Below are 23020 nucleotides of genomic sequence, written 5' to 3' on the forward strand. Positions count from 1 at the left end.
TTCACTTGAGTTTGTCAAGGACTCTGAGACCCTGTCTCTGTAATCTATCCCCATAAGATTCCTGGGAATGTGATACTGCCTATATGGGACCTCTGACCTATATGGGAAAGCACATCTGATCCCTGAGGGCTTGTGATTCTTCATCTGTGCTTTCTCCATTCTTTCATATAGCGTCCGCCATACATATTTCTGAGAGTTTAGGCTGAACCTGGTTTGTTCTGAACTGATTTTCTCATCTTTAGTTCAGATGTCCAGATACAACACTAAATAAAAGCCTTGAATGTTACCCCACTGCAGGTTACTCTGACCAATACCATGGAACAGATTTATAAATCTTCATAAAATAAATCCCATAGCAGTCCTAGAAAAGGACAACATGTACCAATTCTCAGAAGCGGGGAGGTCCAGTCCTCCAAATATATTAATAGTAAATGATGTAAAGCTATCAAACATAAGGACGTATAAACTATATTTTTATTAAAATATGTTAAAACATTTTCACACATAAAGGATAAATAAAGCAATAGGTAAGATTTATAGTACCACAGTAGGATGCTTCTCTGTCATAAGTGATGTCCGGCTCATCTGTTGTTGCTGCAGTCGGTGACTCCTGAGTAGCCGTATTAAAAGAAACAACAGGATGGCAAACAATAATCCAAGAACCCCAAGTCCTGCTGCTATAATGGGGAGGTCCGGCTGAGGAAACATAGGTTGTGGCTCCGATGGATCCCTTGGTGCTTAATATATGATGGTGAAATAAAAAGAGTAATACAGTCACATTAATGTAGGATGAACATGGTTGCAGCTTACATTTACATCACAATTGCAAATAACAATACAGTGATCAAAGTGAGTGGTACATGTAAAAGTGAAGATTTGCATCTACTTCATACCTGCCTGCCCACGAGCCAAGACTGTTATAATAACTGAAGAATTTGCTGTTTCCCCAGACTCTTCATCTCTTGCAATGACCTATAGAAAACAGTTAAATGTATAGCTACTTCTTAAAGGGAGACTTGACAGTACTTTAGTTACAGCACTAAGTAGTGGTCTGAAACAAATGAATGTTAAACCAATATGCTAGTGAGTTTGCAAGTACCTAGTGAGTGAATAGGTGCACAGGTTATCTATCAGCTATAAACCTTGTCTTGTGTTTCCTCGGTGCATTCACACAGAGGAAAATGGTGAGGAATTTGGTGTGGAATTTCAGCGCTGAAAAAGCCTTCCATTGACTTCAACGGGTTCCTTTTTCCGCTAATGGAAGTCAATGGGAGGCTTTTTTTTTCTGCGTGTATTTTTAGCGCAAAAATCCTCGCCAAAAACCTCTGTGTGAATGGACCCTTTGTCTCCACTGCTGTCTGATCTGTCTTCTCTGCACTACAATTTGGAGAATATTGAGCATGACCTCTATCATGACTGCACACCGCATTCACAAATTTTCACCGTAGAGGAGAGTGGTGTCACATGGGGATCTTATTATTTCACTTATTAATATATGATTGTGGAATTTCCTTCTGACTGTCTCTGCTGGTTTCTTATTACATGGCTAGTATGTATTCAATATCTGTGACAGATATGTATTCAATATCTGTCATATATCTTTTTCCCTGGGACTTACTTTCCTTGTTGTACCTATATGGAAAATATCAGCGTTTCTGCAGGTGTACAGTAATTGACAGGCTACTATTTTCAAAAACATGGGCGTTTTTGAAAACACTGCGTTTCCGCTGCAGATGTTTTTCCCTGCAATGTGTGGATGGAATTAGCTAGAATCCCATTCACTTTGCAGTTACTGTAAAATGCAGTTTTTTTCTGCTATATTTCCATGGGGGCAAAAATGCTGTGTTTGCTCAATGTGGACCCTCAGCCTCAGTGTCTTTTTTGCTCAAGAAGTGTATGCCATATTGACAGGGGTGAACCATGGGTTTCTGCCGCCTGAGGGGCGGGTCCGCTCTGAGGGGTGGGGTTGAGCGGAGAGGGCGGGGCCAAGCGGAGCGAGCGTCTTTAGCAGGCAGAGAGCAGGCAGGGAGAGGACCTGCTCTCTGCATGAGCGTGAGGGGCGGCCGCTGGAGCAGCGCTGCTCCAGCGGCCTCCCCAATCCACCGCTCAGTGACGGTTACCCTAAGCCAGTCCAGGACAGCTTGTCCTGGAGACTGGCTTAGGTCAGCAAAAATGCTGCCCTCCCCGGGGCCCTGGCATAGCGCCGCATGAAGCGGTCGCTTCAGTTCGCCTCGTGGGAGGTGCGGCGCTGCATATTGACGACAAAACCATCATCTGCTCCAGCTTAAACAGAAAAGAGATCTCTTAACAAAATAAAGTAGTGTAGCAAAACCCAGTGTCCTTGTACAGCTTCTCTCTAGTACATGCTCCATTGTAGTATTCACCAGTAGACCAGAATCTACTTCATTTTTAGGAAGTACATATCTGCTATATGAATATAGTCTATGTGGTCCACATGTAAACACATTTTTAGTGGGCAGCGCTCTTGAACAATGGAGAGAGCAACGCTATTGTGAACCTGGCGTAACAGCATTGACAATATCCAGTGCCACAGAGACTTTCAGACTCACCTTCACAATGAAGGTCTCCGGTGCCTGCAGCAGGTTTGCTCTTGCTATAAGAAAGCCATTCTGTGTTATCTGAAATAGCTGACTGTGGTTAGACTGAGTTTTCAGACTGAGGTGGATCTGTGGATTGCTTCCCTGAAATCACAAAGCTTGGATATTAAGAAGGAAAAAAACAAACAAAAACAGAAAACAAAAAAGTGGCAAAATGTATTTTTCCTAATAAAAGTTTTGCCAACTTATGTAAATAGCTGGCATCAAAGAGTCCTTAAAGGGGTAAAGGAGTCTCAGTAGATTAAAGTTATTCATTGTATGCTTAAAAGTTTCCTATACAATTCTTATCAGTTCCTTATGGTTTTCAGATCTCTGTTTGCTTAACCGATCTTTGTTTGCTTCACCCTATAAGATTTTTCATTATCTACTTGCAGTAAGTAATATCTGTTATGGTCATGTAATGGAGTCACAGGGATACGGCCATTACGCATCTCTGATATCTATATTGGACTCTACAAGCTGTGCACTTGGGTGATCATCACATAACCAGAACAGATTTAAAGATTGGAAAGATGGTGAACAAAGTGAGAGATAGATACAGAACTGTATCACTGAACACAGAATAACTATCATTCACTAAATGGGCAGACCCCTGTAACAGGAACTATCATCTACGTGAAGTGGTTTTGCACTGGAGGTTGGAGAGAAAGTGTGAGATAACTTTACTTACATTGGGGAAGTCTCCATCAGAAGGCATAAGGGAAAGTACCCGGCCATTATAAGTGCTGACCAGCGCCACAGGATTGTTATCCTCTTGCACAAAGGCCTGATACTGAGTAGCAGCAAAGCGAGGAGCGTGCTTATTGGATGCCAGCACTCGGATTATTACCTCTGCCAAGGAATATTTCCTGGAGTCTCCAACTTGTGAGGCCTGTAGAGATTAACATATTGCTATCTGAACTAAAATAAAAATGCAATGGAAGAAAAAGCAAAAGAATATAAGCAAAAGAAAATACTTTTTCTTTATTATTCATTTTTATTGTAATAGTGCCCATTAGGAAACCATTCTTGGGCTTGCATGGAAATGATGCAGCAAAGATAATCACGTAGTAGAGTATGTTCTGAGGGAGAAAGCACCAATGCATGGTAGCTCAGCCTAGCTGTGATGGAGTCCTAGTTTTGAATTTGACCGAAGACATCATCTTGCATGCAAAGAGTTTGTATGTTCTCCCCATGTTTGCGTGGGACAGTGATTGACAATGTCTATAAAATGCTGCACAATATATTGGCGCTATATAAGTAAGCAAAATAAATAATGTAAGTGGACTGATGCAGAATTGTTGATTGGATACAAAATTCAGTCTGGAAATCTATGTTAAAGGGATTCTATCATTAAAATGCTAATTTTTCTGACTAACATGTAGGAATAGCCTTAAGAAAGGCTATTCTTCTCCTACCTGTAGATGTCTTCTCCACACTGCTATTCGGTAGAAATCCCGTTTTTCTTCGGTATGCCAATGAGTTCTCTCGCACCACTGGGGGTGGTCCCCAGCGTTCAAACAGCACTGAGGGAGTCCCCAATGCTGCGAGAGAACTCTCCAGCGCTGCCTCCATCTTTATCTGGAACGGCCTCTCTCCGCGTCTTCTTCCGGTGCTGCGCAGTCAGCTCTGCCATCATGCCTTGAGCAGAGCCAACTGCACGTCTGAGGCCATTTTTTTGTGGCCACTTACGATCTGTATTCTGTTGAACTACAGGAGCATACTGCGCATGCACAGTACGCTCACGTAATCGGCCACAAAAAAATGGCTGTGGGCCAGAGGCCCAATGGCAGAGCCGACTGCGCACGTGTAGAAGTTTGAACCCAGCCGTTCCAGACGAAAATGGAGGTAGCGCTGGAGATTTCTCTCACAGCATTGGGGATGCCCCCAGTGCTGTGAGAGAACTCATTTGCATACCGAAGAAAACCGGGATTTCTACTGATCGGCGGCACAGAGAAGCCATCTAAAGCTAGGAGAAGAATACCCTTTCTTAAGCCTATTCCTACATATTAGTGAGAAAAAAAATAGCATTTTAATGATAGAATCCCTCTAAATCCTCAATGTGTGAATTTAGCTTTTCACAACTCTCTTCTTTTGAAACGAAAGCTTTCCATTGAGCAGGTACTCAGATATAATTCCACTACATGTTCCAGCATGTGGAGTTCAGTAGTTCAGCAGTTTGATGTCATTTGTAGAGCAGCTGCACGCCCATTAGATCTAAAAGATGCTAACAGTACACTGACAAAGCCATTTACAGTGCACCAAGCTATACATGTCAGTAGCAGACAAGCAGGGCTGCTTAGAAGGAATCTATGACGTTTCCTAATATATGAGAAGTTTCATTGCAACTTTTCGCCTCACAAAAAACACAATAAAGTGTACTAGCATTAAAGGGATACACCTAAATTGTATTATTGTCCAGAGAATGTTGCCAATTCACTATCTGTCCTTCCTTTGACCACTTTGGACATGAAAGCAGCATATAGCCGTTACATTCTGTACGCCGTGTCTGTTCTCAGCCTGAGCTATGCACAAAGATCATATGCAGACATGTACTATAAATAAGACAGTCATCAACATATATAGCATATATAAAACATTACAAGCATGCTTTATATTCTGGCAGATTTACCTATAAGTACATTTGTAAAAATATATAAATTCACACAAAAGACCAAAATATTGCAAATTCATTCACTGAATAAATAAAATTCCTATTAATGAAGGACAAAACTCACCATAACCTTTAAACTAAAGACACTAGGAGCAGGTATGCTTTCCATTGTGTTTACAAGGGAAACAGATCCAGTAATATTATCCATCTGGAACAGTTCACTGCCAGGACCTGCAGAATAACATAAATGATATATGTATAATAATACCCTGATCTTATGTCTCTGCACCTGGGCTGCTAAGATTTATTATTTTTTTTTGTCTCTACACACCCCTTTCCACTACCTTTCATTCAACACCCCAGTCCACTGTTTGTTGATGTAGCAGTGGCCAAGGACTAGGAAACCTCAAGTTCTTAAGGCTGATCCCAAAAGGAGACACAGTACAGTCCTATGAAAAAGTTTGGGCACCCCTATTAATCTTAATCATTTTTAGTTCTAAATATTTTGGTGTTTATAACAGCCATTTCAGTTTCATATATCTAATAACTGATGGACACAGTAATATTTCAGGATTGAAATGAGGTTTATTGTACTAACAGAAAATGTGCAATATGCATTAAACCAAAATTTGACCGGTGCAAAAGTATGGGCACCTCAACAGAAAAGTGACATTAATATTTAGTAGATCCTCCTTTTGCAAAGATAACAGCCTCTAGTCGCTTCCTGTAGCTTTTAATCAGTTCCTGGATCCTGGATAAAGGTATTTTGGACAAACAATTCAAGTTCAGTTAAGTTAGATGGTCGCCGAGCATGGACAGCCCGCTTCAAATCATCCCACAGATGTTCAATGATATTCAGGTCTGGGGACTGGGATGGCCATTCCAGAACATTGTAATTGTTCCTCTGCATGAATGCCTGAGGATTTGGAGCGGTGTTTTGGATCATTGTCTTGCTGAAATATCCATCCCCGGCGTAACTTCAACTTCGTCACTGATTCTTGAACATTATTCTCAAGAATCTGCTGATACTGAGTGGAATCCATGCGACTCTCAACTTTAACAAGATTCCCGATGCCGGCATTGGCCACACAGCCCCAAAGCATGATGGAACCTCCACCAAATTTTACAGTGGGTAGCAAGTGTTTTTCTTGGAATGCTGTTTCTTTTTGGACGCCATGCATAACGCCTTTTTTTATAACCAAACAACTCAATTTTTGTTTCCAAAATGAAGCTGCCTTGTCCAAATGTGCTTTTTCATACCTCAGGCAACTCTATTTGTGGCGTACGTGCAGAAACGGCTTCTTTCTCATCACTCTCCCATACAGCTTCTATTTGTGCAAAGTGCGCTGTATAGTTGACCGATGCACAGTGACACCATCTGCAGCAAGATGATGCTGCAGCTCTTTGGAGGTGGTCTGTGGATTGTCCTTGACTGTTCTCACCATTCTTCTTCTCTGCCTTTCTGATATTTTTCTTGGCCTGCCACTTCTGGGCTTAACAAGAACTGTCCCTGTGGTCTTCCATTTCCTTACTATGTTCCTCACAGTGGAAACTGACAGGTTAAATCTCTGAGACAACTTTTTGTATCCTTCCCCTGAACAACTATGTTGAACAATCTTTGTTTTCAGATCATTTGAGAGTTGTTTTGAGTAGCCCATGATGCCACTCTTCAGAGGAGATTCAAATAGGAGATCAACTTGCAATTGGCCACCTTAAATACCTTTTCTTATGATTGGATACATCTGGCTATGAAGTTCAAAGCTCACTGAGGTTACAAAACCAATTTTGTGCTTCAGTAAGTCAGTAAAAAGTAGTTAGGGGAATTCAAATCAATAAAATGATAAGGGTGCCCATACTTTTGCACCGGTCAAATTTTGGTTTAATGCATATTGCACATTTTCTGTTAGTACAATAAACCTCATTTCAATCCTGAAATATTACTGTGTCCATCAGTTATTAGATATATCAAACTGAAATGGCTGTTGCAAACACCAAAATATTTAGAACAAAAAATGATTAAGATTAATAGGGGTGCCCAAACTTTTTTATAGGACTGTATGTTGGATTGGGCCCTCTATTCTGAGGACTCTATGGAACCAGCATGTACTGCCTTTTTATAAACCGGTTTAGAAAACCCTTTTTAATGTACTCTCTTGAGAAATTCTGAATTAATAGAGGCAGACGTAACTTGAAGCTCCTGGGTCTTAATGCAAAACCTGCAATGGGGACCCTACCTTGCTCTATTTAGAATAGTGGTACATTTGGGTCCAGGGCTCAGTATCAACTACTACCACTGTACCCAGTGGCGTAACTACCGTGGTAGCAGCTGCCACAGGGCCTGGGACATTAGGGGCCCGGTGACAGCCACTACCGCTGCGTTTTTTGTTTTTTTTAATAGGCCGTTACCGGCTAGAGTTACTCCAGCCGGTAATGGGCCCTATATACTTACCAATCCTGGCAGGGGCCGGGATCGGTAAGTGATGGCGTGGGCCCCACAAGCACTATTATACTCGGGGGTCTTTTCGGACCACCGAGTATAATGATCGGAGGCCTGGGAGAGGTAAGATAACATAAAAAACTGTGTTACTTACCTCTCCAGGCTCCTGGCAGGCTTCAGCCTACTTGCGTGACGTCATATGACCCGCGACGCAGGGCTCCGGGTACATGACGTCCCAAAAGATGGCCGACAGCGACGGAGAATGCAGGGGAGTCGGGAGATAGGTAAGTAACAGTAGTTTGTTATGTCTGTATCCCTCTGGGTCTCCGATTATTATACTCTGAAAAGACCCGAGAGTATAATAATTGTTCATGTGTGTCCACAATGGGGGGGAGGCTATGTCAAAAGTTTTCCATGGGGCCCCGCCATTCCTAGTTACGCCACTGACTGTACCTCTTATTGCTACACCTCTGAATAGAAGTGCTCCTGTGCTCAAGATCATTGTCTTAGACAAAGCAGGGTACAGCTACAAAATGCTGAATATTGTTTAGCTATATATTATACTGTTGACATTCATTGAGAAATATCTATGACATTAAAAGTTTCACTAATCCAAATGGTGGTCAGAAAACTTAAAACATAACTTTTAATAATAATACTATAGAAACAGTAAACATACAAACACTAAATCAGCACGCTCAACCTCTGAGTAAATAAAGCAGGCAAAGTAAAAAAAAAACAAAAAAAAAACAAAACATCAGAAAACCCAAAACATCAGCACACAGGCCTGAAAATAAACCACATTGTTTTATCATTTTCTTATAGTAGGTGGTGTCAGGGGCACATCTGCCATGAGGTGACCTGAGGCAAGGGCATGGACTAGGTAGGCGGCATTCTTTTTAAATCAGCCTCTAACTATTGGATTATTGCAATAGCTGGCGGCTGATGATTTACTTACTCATCCACGCTCCTGTGCAAACCAGCCTCTGCAATGCTACAATGCCAGGACAATAAAGTGGTTATCTAGCATAATTATTTATTTTTTATTTATTTAGGCCAGCCTAATTAAAAAATATATATCCTGGACAAACCCTTTAAGTCCTAGTGTTCTTCAGTGTTGGATACAGTGTACACTGGAGGTGGCAGCAGAGGGCGGCCTGGACAGAAGCATGGAAAGGTGAGTAAATCATTGGCCACCTCCTACTGCAATAATCCAATAGGTAGTGGCCTAACATATCACTGTGTGGGGAAATATATACAGTGCGGGCGCCAAGGAAAAAGGGCGGTCCTATACTGTGAGGGCATCAAGAAGAAAGGGTCCATATACTGTGTGGGGGACCAAGAAAAAAAGAGGGCATATACTGTGTGTGGGTCAAGAATAAAGGGGGTTATTTTATGTGTTGAGGTCTAATAAAAGGAGTGTTTTACTGGGTGGATACCAGTAAAGGAAGACAATATACTGTGTGACCCAGTAAAGGGGGGGTTATACAGTATAGATGTCAGTAAAGGGGATTTTTGATCAGCAAATGGGGAACCCCATCACTCAACCAAAGATCAACAAGTATTTTTTTTTTTTTTTTTGAGGGGGTGCCTTTCTATAGTTCGCCTCAGGCAGCAGAGAGGCTAGGTTCACCCCTAGGTGTGAATATATATCATGTCAGGGTTTTCGTAACATGAAGTTTAAAATTCAAATAAAACATTATACAGTATACTATACTATAGACAATATACTGACATATAGGAGAACATCTTCTAGAAAAATAAATCCCTTAAATGATTATGTTTTGGTATTTGTACTACTTGTTATGGAATACAACATTCATATGGTCATGTGTTATATACCTGACAGTAAAGAATAGGAGATTGGAGTCATTATTCCTTTGTCACCGTCTTCGGCAAATATTGGTCCAGGCGAGAACACAAGTGATCCAGTCTGAGAATTCAAATAAGAAACATCTGTCAAATTTGCATCTGCTGCTTAGCGAATTAAACATTATGGAAACAGCAGATATTCTTGAAAAATTCCAATCCTTCTAAAACTTACTGGCTCTTCTCCTGTTGTGACATTCACCGAATATATTGGACTGGCACAGACCCTGAGACCATCATGGGACATATACTGGCATGGAAGGAATTGTGGGTACTGATCATCCCCATCAAGTACAATGACCCGCACCCTGGCTGTAGTGCGCTGTCTCTCCCTGGTTGTCATTTCCTGTTATAAAAGAAAACAGAATTATTTTATAGTCTTTATAACTCACTTCACTGCCTACTCTATAGACAGAAAAAACTCAAGAATAAACAAGCAATACTCACATTTGTGAAAATAAGAGTATGAAAGTATGAAGGATACCTTCAGAGTTGCGCCTGCTTCCATCTTAAGTTTAAACTTAGCAATGGGGGATGTATCTGCCAGGCCAGGTATTGTTATTGTAGTGCCAACTTTAACACCATAAGCCTCCAAGGCAGGGACTACCTTTAGTGAAGGTCCCCTGGCTGGGGTCTGCCATCAGGTGAAAGTCACAGCTGAATAATAACATATGGTGAGACATGCCTCTAACCCCATGCAGTTGCTTTGTGCCCCCATACACTAATAGTGACCCTTTCTGTGTGAAATACAGTGATGAAACCTCTTTAAATAAATAAATAGTACCCCATACAGTATAATCTCCATTACCATAAAATGGTGCCTCAACACAGTATAATGTCCTATTAGCATCCCTGAACACATTACAATGCTGCCTTAGCATTTCCATACAGTATAATGCCCCCTTAGTTCTACCCACATGGTACAATAAGCCCTCCACACACAGTATAATGACCTCCACATGGTATAATGCCTTACTGGTGCCCCACTCAGTATAATGCCCCATTAAATTTGCCGATCATTAATGAAACAGTAGCCAGAGATTACAACAGTTTTCCTTACAGACATATTTCTGTTACAGACGGCATTGATTTTTAACAAAAACATAATACTATTCTCCCTTTAGTGCATAATGCTCTGTGACTGCAACAGCCGCTACTCTCCATACTTGGCAAGGATTTCAGTAGAGGGCAAAAGTCACCCTGAGTTTAGCTGTTCTATTTTTGCTTTTCCTTAAGAATGACATAATATTAAGTGTCTGTCTGTCACTTCACATTAGCTCCACATCACCAAAGACGATAGCACCCATATGTAGGAAGATCAGAAAGTTAAGCTGAAAGCTCCAAGGTGATAGGAGGAGACCCCACCCTGACCCAGTCAAAACCAGGGGTAAGTCTATGATTGGTAGTGGTGTGAAATGGTGTAATCTCCCAGAGATTATACAGTAGTTAAATGTGATTACTGCTAGTGTGAGGGGGACACCTCTCGTGGGGATTATTATCTATTTAAGACATGTCTACAGGATAGTAAATTGGTCTTGTCATGTGTTAACAGCAGTCGCTCTCAGAGGAAGGAGGGTGTCCCTGTGGATATTGGAAGCCTTATAATGTGTGCATACTTTGCATGGTGGCTCTGCAGTGCTATCCGCAGCTACGTGCCAACTGATGTGTCATATATTTATGCCTTCACGTCAGCAAGCAGAAAATACTTTTGAAGAGTTGCTGAGTTATTGAATTAGCATGCATGTAATACTTGGTCCAGAGTGTGTAACGCTCTTTATAGGTTCTCTACACAATATTAATACGCAATGCTGTCTCATCTAACATATAGGAAGAAAATACACAACTGTATACACTATAAGAAAACCAATGCACGTGGCTGCCGGGGTAGTAAGAACCTGGGACATTCCTTGGAGGTTGAAATAACTTCTGATGATGTATGAAGATCATAATGATGCAATCCAATCTCTTACCACTGCATGAATAATAACTTCCAGTTCCTGTATATTTTCATAATCCAATGGCCTAGACAACAATACTTTCCCGTTGTTTGGGAGATCCATGTGAAAATATTTATAGTCACCCTGGAAGAATACATACAAAAGGAAAAGAAATTAATTTCTACTAAAAATACATGGCATAAATTGTGATCATTGTAAGGCATCTAAATGATGCAGGAACAGTAGTAGTACAACATAGAACCAAAGGAAGTTTACCGCTAGACATTTATAGCAGTCTCTTGGCCCATGTTCTGCTAGCCATGGTGGTTTCATATAAACTAATGACAGCCTATAAAAAAAATTTAAAAAAAGCAGCAGGGGGTTGACCGGGTTCCCTAAGATCACGGGCCCCATAGCAGCCGCCACTGCAACCCTGATATTATTGTCTAATAGAAGGAATAATTCTGGTTTCCTGATTTATATAAATACAATAACATTTCAGTGTTTGGGCTCGTTCACACGGTGTAACGTGCCGCGTGATGTGGCACGTGTACGCCGCGGGATCCTTTGCGTGCTGTACACGCTCCCATTGATTTCAATGGGAGCGGGGATCGTATGCGTCGCGCTAGTTTGCGTCCGTGAATAAATGCACGGCCGCAAACTAGCGCGGCGCATACGATCCCCGATCCCATTGAAATCAATGGGAGCGTGTACGGCACGCAAAGGGTCCTGCGGCGTACACGTGCCACATCACGCGGCACATTACACCATGTGAACGAGCCCTTTATTGCACAAACAGGTTTGATCAATGGATCGGAAAGGATATGGCAAACCCCATAAACAGTGATCGGCTTTCACTTGTGTTCATTTTTATCTGATTGTCTCATTCAGGTACACACTTGGCTTTGTCATGTATACTATTTAAATAGATCACAAATCTGTTCCACATGGGTTTTTATATGCTTTTAAAGAGGACTTTTCTTTTTTTATAAATTCTTTATTTATAAACACAAATACAATAGAAAACGAGCCAACTGCAAAAACAGACAAATGCTTGCCATAACAACAAAGGGCCCGTGGAAACCAGGGTCCAAGGAACCAAACAAGACAAGAAATGCGGAGGCGGAGCCCCGCAATAATCAAAGGGCGTACAAAAGAAACAAAGGGAGGGGGAGGGAGGAGCAAACAGGAGGAGAGGGGGGGCGTAAGGGAAAGGAGGGAAGGAGGGGGACGAAAGGAAGAGGAAGGGAGCAGAAGGAAGAGGGGGGTCCAAACCCAGAACCAGATCTCAAACCTGTCCCAATGTGTCCCTATACAGTTGGGATCCCTGGAATAAAATCCACGGGGTCCAAGCCCTCAGGAAGGACTCATGTTTGTCTTGAAGAGACGCCGTAAGGTCCTCCATAGATTGAATGTCCTCCACCTTACGGATCCAGTGGCGCAGGGTCGGGGGGTTAGGAGACTTCCAGAGGGCCGGGATACAGGCTCTGGCCGCATTGATCAGGTGGCGAATCGCCGAACGGCGGTAGGCCCGCCGAGGAATATTGGAGAGATGTAGCAAAAAGCAAGCGGGGGTATTGGGAAGGGAAGACTGAAAGATTTGAGAAGTCAGGCGGTGGACACCGTCCCAAAAGCCCCTCAAAGCCGAACAACTCCAGAAGACATGAAGGAGAGTCCCCTCCTCCGAGCCACAGCGCCAACAAAGCGGAGAAGTGGTGGGAAAAACTTGTGCAGCAAGGCCGGGACATGGTACCACCTGGTGAGGATCTTGTAGCCCGCCTCCTGGAACTTACACGCCACAGAGCTTTTGTGGGCGAGCTCCAAAATCCTGACACAGTCCGCATCCGAAAAGGAGAGACAGAGATCAGTTTCCCATTTGGCCAGGAAGGGGGGTCTATGGCCCGGAGGAGGGGAGACCAAGAGCGAGTAGAGCTCCGAAAGAGAATGGTGTAGGAGACCAGATCCAGAACAGGCCTTCTCAAAAACCGTGAGAGGTCTGTCAAAGGAGTCTGGATCTGACAGCGAGGAGAGGAAGTGGGAGAGCTGCAGCCCCCTCCAAGGACCCAGGGGTGGGAGGTCCCGGACAGCGTGAAGGCTCTTGAGAGGCCGCCAAGACCCCTCCGAGCGAAAGTGGAAAACTCTCTGCAAGCCTGCGTCCATCCATGACCGAAACGGGCCCCGCGAGAGGCCAGCCGGGAAGGCAGGGTTGCCCAGAACAGGGAGGAGAGGGGACGGAGAGGGGGAGAGGCAGTCCTTCCGAAAAAGCGACCTACAGACTTTAAGGGTGGGGCCAATAGTGGGATGAGAGTAGACAGAGGAGGGGGCAATAGAGTCCAACCAGGGGAGCGAGTGAAGCGGAAGACTCGAAAAGGAGCCCTCCATAGAGATCCATTGTTTGAAGGGGGAATGGCGGCACCAGTCTATGACTCTTTGCAAGAGGGCGGCCTGGTAATAGCGGCGAGGGTCAGGTAGGCCCATGCCGCCCAGTGACTTCGGGAGAGTCAGAATGGAACGGGCCAACCTAGCCCGCTTACCCTGCCAGATGAAGCTAATCAAATCAGAGTAGAGCAACCTAAAAAAGCTAGGAGGAACGTGAATCGGAAGAGTCTGCAGTAGGTAGAGGAATCTAGGCATCACATTCATCTTGTAGATAGCACAGCGGCCAAACCACGTATAGGTGCCTCTGGACCATCTCTTCAGATCCAGCCGGACAGTTCTGAGAAGGGGCAAGTAGTTCTTCGCAAACAGCTCACGCAGATCGGCAGGAATCCAGACACCCAGATACTTAATCGCCGAACTGGACCAACGGAAAGGAAAGGTATGAGCTAGGGAAGATCCAAGCCCAGGGGGCAAGGAAACATCCAGCGCTTCAGATTTCTAATAATTAATTTTAAAGTTGGCAAGGCGGTCGAAGTCATCCAGTTCGGACATCAGTGCAGGGAGCGAGGTAGTCGGGTCACGCAGGAAAAACAAGAGATCATCCGCATAAGCAGCTATCTTGAGGTGGCGCTTCCCCATCATAAAGAGGACTTTTCATGTCCTACATTAGCGGTTATATACCTCTAGAAAGCTGACACTGAGCTGAAGTCAGTACACTGTTACCTTTGCTGGTATGTGCCCCAGTTTCAGAGATATCAGTGCCATTAGTTTCAGCACCAATAACTCTGCACTGTCAGAGGGGTCAGTTTTATAGCTCATGGTCATGGTTGGGCTGTCAGGAACGTTCCTCACTGATAGGGGAAAGTACAGACAGGGGAGTGTTCCTCACAGCCCAGCGATAATGTTGAGCTGTAAGGCTGGCCTCTCTGATGGTGCAGGGATATTGGTGCCGAAACTAACGGTACCAATATTTCTGCAACAAGGGCACATACCAGCAAAGCTGAAAGTGTGCTGAATTCAGCAGACTGCCAGCTTTCTAGTGGTAAATAACTCCACTAATGTCAGAATTCAAAGATCCTCTTTAACTCTGAAGGCCTGTTTATGAGGATAGTAAAGCTGAAACAAGTTGAGGCTCTCGTAATCTCTAGTCGAGCACAGAGGTAGTTTTATGTCTATATTGTAATGTGACAGGTGGATTCCATTTCTCTCTACCCTGCTGCACGTAGAGACGAAGTTTAAGATATGAAACACAGTTGAGAGTGAACATTTATTTCTAACTTCTTTGTAATGTAGATTTGCTGACTCTTGATAAATAGACAATTTGATAATTTGATACTATTACGTCTAGTATAGTATATAAGAAGAAGTGTACAAAGGCCTACAATATAAGTGTAAGGTAATAGTTCTGCAGTAGTAAAATGCAGACAATTGTTACAATTATGACAATAGGAAATATAGACATATTCTGTTCTGTACTTATATTGTATATTTTTGGTCTAGAACATGCACAATCTACAGCAAATCTACCATGTCTGAACATGGCCTTATAGTGGAGCTTGAGTAAGCGTATATATGGACTATATCTATTGTGAATTCATACAGTTTTACAATGATTTTCTTCCTTATAGATGTACTTTTAAGCTATGAAGAATTTCAAAAGAATTTTAAAACCAAAATATTACAGTATACGGTCTAGTGACCAGCTATGACGTCTGCATTGAGGTACAATTGCAGTGGAACTTCAGATAGCTTCCCTTTTCCTTTCTAAGAAACTGGAAGACAGTGATATAGAAGTCCTATGTTTATCTGACACTTCCTCTTTGTTTTACAGCATGTGAATATAGATGACAGAGTGAAATAGTAGAATGTACAGTATATTCTGTCAGCATTAGTTTTGTGTGACCTATGTACTATGTCCGTGGGTTATATTCAACTGTCCAGACAACTGCTGTTGTGAATATAGAAACTCAACATTTTAAGCCAATATATTCAGTGAGAAGGCTATGGGGAGAAATACTATACTCCTCAACATTGAAATTGCAACACAAAGAAGGGAAAGTGTCAGAATTATGAAAATCACGAGAATGAAGACATGTTAATGGTACGCAAATGATTAAAATGGAAAGGACATATTCAAAACATTTGTATTTGTTCAGTATTGAATGAGATGAGTATGAGAGCCACACGCAGAAATACTCACACTTACACGGCTTGGCATGCTATCAATGATATTATTGTGGTTGTCTGAGGAACGTTATGCCACACTAAATGCACTTGCACACGTAAATCACCAATCACTTGAGACACTTTGGAGAAATGGCCGTATCACGGGTTCCACTACCAAAGCAATGTAATACTAAGCTGTTCGTGTACCTGTAATGAAGACTAGAGGAGCCTGGCTACTGAGTATTATGCCACTCCACATCATAATCCCAGGAAGAGGACCAGTGTAATCTTTCCTTGTAAAGGACTTTTCATAGCATAACTCACATGGTCTTCAGACAAATATCCAGCTATAATTGCATCAGAAGAGGGACTCATCACTGATGAGGAGAAACCTCCATTCTCACTTCCATTGCCATCTCGCTATTCACCATGATAGGCTTTGAGATCTCAAAACCCAGACAAATTATTTCAAGACTGTTGCCTGTGGCTTGGGATGTGAAACCAATTTCATCTGCAGTACGGTACAGGTGACTACGTGCCATTCTTCCAATCAGATGAGTCATGCATGTAGAGTTTACCTCTGTGCATCTCTAGCTGTCATTCAAGTTCATTGTCGTTTTCCCAACTACTGGGACAAGCTACAATGAACAGTGCTGACATCTCAACCTAGCCATGGAGATGTCAGCCAGGGTTATAAACCAAGGTCTCTGAGTTCAAGGATTCTGTCCCTTTAAGTTTGTGAAAGGTGGCAATAACTGGCATGCCAAATGGACAGGAGGCATCACAGAATCATTCCACACCACTTGATGTGATTTTTGAAGTTTCAAGTGACTAAAAAAACTTCACTTTCAATCTGACTTGTAAGCTTTTTCCTGTCAGGTCCCAAATGCCTACCAATAAAGCAATGCAAACATATTGTAGTTGATCAAATATGTGTACTTATAAGCAATGGCATTGCCAGGCTATCTGGTACTTACCATTGTCCGGTCTATCACATACATCAAGACGTCTCCATCTAAATCCAGAGCCTTTGCAGTAAATACTACAGAGTCCACTTCAGCCAGCTTGTAAAATATGGAATGAGAGCAGAAGTGTAAAGCATTACATTGTAATAATGGCAAGAGCTTTGTAAACTTTCTACTCTTTTACAAGGATTTCACTTTAAAGACTGTTTTCACTTTTTCAGCTATTTTTAAGTGCTCTAATGCATCTTTAATAGAGATGAGCGAACAGTGTTCTATCGAACACATGTTCGATCGGATATCAGGGTGTTCGCCATGTTCGAATCGAATCGAACACCACGTGGTAAAGTGCGCCAAAATTCGATTCCCCTCCCACCTTCCCTGGCGCCTTTTTTGCACCAATAACAGCGCAGGGGAGGTGGGACAGGAACTACGACACCGGGGGCATTGAAAAAAATTGGAAAAAGTCATTGGCTGCCGAAATCAGGTGACCTCCATTTTAGACGAATAGTGGATTTCAAATCCGGGTCATATGAGAATGTGAACTTTGTGACTATGAGACAGGGATAGCTGTACAGGCAGGGATAGCTAGGGATAACCTTTATTTAGGGGGGAATGTTATTAAAAATAACTTTTTGGGGCTCTATCGGGTGTGTAATTGTGATTTTTGTGAGATAAACTTTTTCCCATAGGGATGCATTGGCCAGCGCTGATTGGCCGAATTCCGTACTCTGGCCAATCAGTGCTGGCCAATGCATTCTATTAGCTTGATGAAGCAGAGTGTGCACAAGGGTTCAAGCGCACCCTCGGCTCTGATGTAGCAGAGCCGAGGCTGCACAAGGGTTCAAGCGCACCCTCGGCTCTGATGTAGGAGAGCCGAGGGTGCACTTGAACCCTTGTGCACCCTCAGCTCTGCTACATCAGAGCCGAGGGTGCGCTTGAACCCTTGTGCACACTCTGCTTCATCAAGCTAATAGAATGCATTGGCCAGCGCTGATTGGCCAATGTATTCTATTAGCCTGATGAAGTAGAGCTGAATGTGTGTGCTAAGCACACACATTCAGCTCTACTTCATCGGGCTAATAGAATGCATTGGCCAGCGCTGATTGGCCAGAGTACGGAACTCGACCAATCAGCGCTGGCTCTGCTGGAGGAGGCGGAGTCTAAGATCGCTCCACACCAGTCTCCATTCAGGTCCGACCTTAGACTCCGCCTCCTCCGGCAGAGCCAGCGCTGATTGGCCGAAGGCTGGCCAATGCATTCCTATGCGAATGCAGAGACTTAGCAGTGCTGAGTCAGTTTTGCTCAACTACACATCTGATGCACACTCGGCACTGCTACATCAGATGTAGCAATCTGATGTAGCAGAGCCGAGGGTGCACTAGAACCCCTGTGCAAACTCAGTTCACGCTAATAGAATGCATTGGCCAGCGCTGATTGGCCAATGCATTCTATTAGCCCGATGAAGTAGAGCTGAATGTGTGTGCTAAGCACACACATTCAGCACTGCTTCATCACGCCAATACAATGCATTAGCCAGTGCTGATTGGCCAGAGTACGGAATTCGGCCAATCAGCGCTGGCTCTGCTGGAGGAGGCGGAGTCTAAGGTCGGACCTGAATGGAGACTGGTGTGGAGCGATCTTAGACTCCGCCTCCTCCAGCAGAGCCAGCGCTGATTGGTCGAGTTCCGTACTCTGGCCAATCAGCGCTGGCCAATGCATTCTATTAGCCCGATGAAGTAGAGCTGAATGTGTGTGCTTAGCACACACATTCAGCTCTACTTCATCAGGCTAATAGAATACATTGGCCAATCAGCGCTGGCCAATGCATTCTATTAGCTTGATGAAGCAGAGTGTGCACAAGGGTTCAAGCGCACCCTCGGCTCTGATGTAGCAGAGCCGAGGCTGCACAAGGGTTCAAGTGCACCCTCGGCTCTCCTACATCAGAGCCGAGGGTGCGCTTGAACCCTTGTGCAGCCTCGGCTCTGCTACATCAGAGCCGAGGGTGCGCTTGAACCCTTGTGCACACTCTGCTTCATCAAGCTAATAGAATGCATTGGCCAGCACTGATTGGCCAGAGTACGAAATTCGGCCAATCAGCGCTGGCCAATGCATTCTATTAGCCCGATGAAGTAGAGCTGAATGTGTGTGCTAAGCACACACATTCAGCACTGCTTCATCACGCCAATACAATGCATTAGCCAGTGCTGATTGGCCAGAGTACGGAATTCGGCCAATCAGCGCTGGCTCTGCTGGAGGAGGCGGAGTCTAAGATCGCTCCACACCAGTCTCCATTCAGGTCCGACCTTAGACTCCGCCTCCTCCAGCAGAGCCAGCGCTGATTGGCCGAATTCCGTACTCTGGCCAATCAGCACTGGCTAATGCATTGTATTGGCTTGATGAAGCAGTGCTGAATGTGTGTGCTTAGCACACACATTCAGCTCTACTTCATCGGGCTAATAGAATGCATTGGCCAGAGCTGATTGGCCGAATTCCGTACTCTGGCCAATCAGCACTGGCTAATGCATTGTATTGGCTTGATGAAGCAGTGCTGAATGTGTGTGCTTAGCACACACATTCAGCTCTACTTCATCGGGCTAATAGAATGCATTGGCCAATCAGCGCTGGCCAATGCATTCTATTAGCGTGAACTGAGTTTGCACAGGGGTTCTAGTGCACCCTCGGCTCTGCTACATCAGATTGCTACATCTGATGTAGCAGTGCCGAGTGTGCATCAGATGTGTAGTTGAGCAAAACTGACTCAGCACTGCTAAGTCTGCATTCGCATAGGAATGCATTGGCCAGCCTTCGGCCAATCAGCGCTGGCTCTGCCGGAGGAGGCGGAGTCTAAGGTCGGACTTGAATGGAGACTGGTGTGGAGCGATCTTAGACTCCGCCTCCTCCAGCAGAGCCAGCGCTGATTGGCCGAATTCCGTACTCTGGCCAATCAGCACTGGCTAATGCATTGTATTGGCTTGATGAAGCAGTGCTGAATGTGTGTGCTTAGCACACACATTCAGCTCTACTTCATCGGGCTAATAGAATGCATTGGCCAATCAGCGCTGGCCAATGCATTCTATTAGCGTGAACTGAGTTTGCACAGGGGTTCTAGTGCACCCTCGGCTCTGCTACATCAGATTGCTACATCTGATGTAGCAGTGCCGAGTGTGCATCAGATGTGTAGTTGAGCAAAACTGACTCAGCACTGCTAAGTCTGCATTCGCATAGGAATGCATTGGCCAGCCTTCGGCCAATCAGCGCTGGCTCTGCCGGAGGAGGCGGAGTCTAAGGTCGGACTTGAATGGAGACTGGTGTGGAGCTATCTTAGACTCCGCCTCCTCCAGCAGAGCCAGCGCTGATTGGTCGAGTTCCGTACTCTGGCCAATCAGCACTGGCCAATGCATTTCTATGGGGAAAAGTTAGCTTGCGAAAATCGCAAACTGACAGGGATTTCCATGAAATAAAGTGACTTTTATGCCCCCAGACATGCTTCCCCTGCTGTCCCAGTGTCATTCCAGGGTGTTGGTATCATTTCCTGGGGTGTCATAGTGGACTTGGTGACCCTCCAGACACGAATTTGGGTTTCCCCCTTAACGAGTTTATGTTCCCCATAGACTATAATGGGGTTCGAAACCCATTCGAACACTCGAACAGTGAGCGGCTGTTCGAATCGAATTTCGAACCTCGAACATTTTAGTGTTCGCTCATCTCTAATCTTTAAAAATAAAGCGGTGTTCAATATAATATCCTGCTGTTTTGTGCTTGCAGCTCCTATGCAGTGCCATGTGTGTGTAGGTTACAGGATATAAACATACCCAGTGAGTAGTAAGGGTACCTTTAAGTCTCATACTTCTTGCTTAGATAGATTTTTTTCAATATGGCTGAAAAGTTTGTAGTTGGTATCCATTGAGACATGTAATGCCGTAGATTTTTTTAAATTTCAAAGTGGACCTATCCTTTAAATTGTGAGGGCCCATTCTCATTCTCTGATTCATAATATGTAAGGTATATCTGCGACAAATTATGGCATATATTTGTGTCATAACTTTTATATAATTCAGATTACATCATAACTTGGTGTAGCCAGTAATAACCAGTTATAATAACCCTGTGTTGTCTTAAGTAATCGATGACATTTTGAGAAAGCTGTACATAGTTTGCTCACTACTCATGATGGGGATTCTTTGCATTTGCACCTTGTATGAAATATTTTATATTATGTTTTTTCTGTGTGTATAATTTTAACTCGCCACTTCTGGTTTTTTTTTTTTATGTAGATTGTGAGCCCCATATAGGAATCACAATGTACATTTTTTTTTCTCCTAACAGTATGTCTTTGTAGAATGGGAGGAAATCCAGGCAAACGCCACCTCTCTCATAGTTGTAAAGGGCAGTGGATCTTGGACCCATAGTGATACTTAACCGGTTCAGCATTGAGCCAATCCCAAGGACATTATCTAAGTAGGCCCCTCCATTTTTTACTCTTTAAATACCAGGTCAATAACTCCTGTAGTGGTCCCAGTATAGGTGGCAGCTGACCAACAACTAGGAAGACTCTGGTACACATCACCGAAGGGACAGGCAGAATGTAGTAAAGCCCAGGGGTCGGTAACAGGTATCAGGCAGAACTGGATGAGCAGATTTGAGTGGAGTGTGGGCAGGTCAACACTGGTAATAGGTATTAGTCAGATCAGAACAAGCAGACAGATGCAGGAAGAAGCCAAAGATCTATACAACAGTAATATGTAGGACAAGCCAGACATAACACTCATAACAATTCTATGCACCTATACATTACTCAAGAATGAAGCTGAGTGCATAGCAATCCCAAATAGGAGGGGGCTTCCTGGGATTTAACGAGAAAGGCCCACTAGTGTGCAGATTGAACCTTTAAGTTGTAGGGAGGAAGGGCGCACCTATCCCACTCATGGAGTAGGTACAGCAGAAAGATGTGTACATGCACGATACGGTGCAGGAGCAGGAAACAGATGGTAACATACCGGAGATACCTGCTGGGAGGTGTAGTGCGTCAGTAGACGGCAGGGTGCAGGTGTTACAATAGGTGTTCTGATTAGGGACAGAACTTTTGTAGCAGCTGAGCATTTGCCATGGATGGAAGTCTGGGTGGGCATATTCCATGGAGCTGCAACAGGATGCACATTCTAACATTGGGTTAATGCAGCCATTCCTCTATAAGTAGGGGTGCCTTCATGCCATTAGAGAGTTGGGTCCCTGTCAGCACACCATCTAGGCCAGTCCTATATCTGTTCAACGTGCAGTCAGTATATCGTATTTGGATTTACGATGACATTTGTTTCAATAAGATATTCTTTCTGACTACCTTGTAACCAATTCACTAATAATTTCCAATTAATAGACTTTGCTGGTGAATAGACATTCTGCATGCATTGAGATAAGAAGTGTCACTGTCCTATTATCAGCATTGTACTGTGGAATCATGCTCGACTTAAATAGTGTACCTGGAAAGAGGTAAAATTGTGCTTCCTTGGTCTACCTTCAACAAGATTGAATCAGATGACAATCATAAAGGAAGCAAAGTTATACAGAACAGCTGCTACTTTTTTTTTCAATTCCTCCCTTGTTTTGGCTTTAAGAACTGTATCTGAATACAGTGGCATTATTGGCTACATATGAGGGCATCAACATAAAAGTTACATATGGAGGAATTCACATAAAGGTTATTCGCCTCTCCTAGTCTTCTGCCGCTCTGGTTCAGGTGCTACCTGGGTCCACACTGCACTATACTTCTTATGTACGACAAACACAGGAAAATGTTCGGAGATGACTCCTGCCAGTGACTGGGTGTAGAGAGCATCTCCAGGTATTTGCTCTGTGTCAGGAAACACCAAAAAATAGATTGCAGTGGGGGCCTGGGCAGCAGATTTGGTAGAGGTGAGTAAACTTTTGTTACATTATTGTCCCCATATGTACAGTAGCCCTATTGAATTTAATTTTGATGCACTGGAAAATCCCTTTGATAAACACCCTACTTGCTGTAATATTAATTGTAATTAATTATGGACAGGAAATCTGCCGAT

At 43.6% G+C, this 23020-nt stretch overlaps 1 protein-coding gene across 1 annotated transcript in view; it reads right to left on the reverse strand.

Annotated features, from left to right (window-relative positions):
• The window catches only part of LOC142203297 (cadherin-related family member 5-like), a 42113-nt gene that overhangs the window by 9818 nt on the left and 9275 nt on the right, over positions 1-23020 (reverse strand). Inside the window, exons 6-14 of the mRNA XM_075273881.1 lie at positions 16977-17063; positions 11488-11598; positions 9693-9863; positions 9491-9581; positions 5336-5442; positions 3289-3489; positions 2571-2702; positions 894-972; positions 544-737 (exon numbers count right to left, since the gene is read on the reverse strand). Of these exons, the coding sequence (XP_075129982.1) occupies positions 544-737; positions 894-972; positions 2571-2702; positions 3289-3489; positions 5336-5442; positions 9491-9581; positions 9693-9863; positions 11488-11598; positions 16977-17063 (1173 nt within the window). The remainder of the gene's footprint in view (positions 1-543; positions 738-893; positions 973-2570; positions 2703-3288; positions 3490-5335; positions 5443-9490; positions 9582-9692; positions 9864-11487; positions 11599-16976; positions 17064-23020) is intronic.

Source organism: Leptodactylus fuscus, chromosome 5, assembly GCF_031893055.1.
Source record: "Leptodactylus fuscus isolate aLepFus1 chromosome 5, aLepFus1.hap2, whole genome shotgun sequence".
NCBI lineage: Eukaryota > Metazoa > Chordata > Amphibia > Anura > Leptodactylidae > Leptodactylus > Leptodactylus fuscus.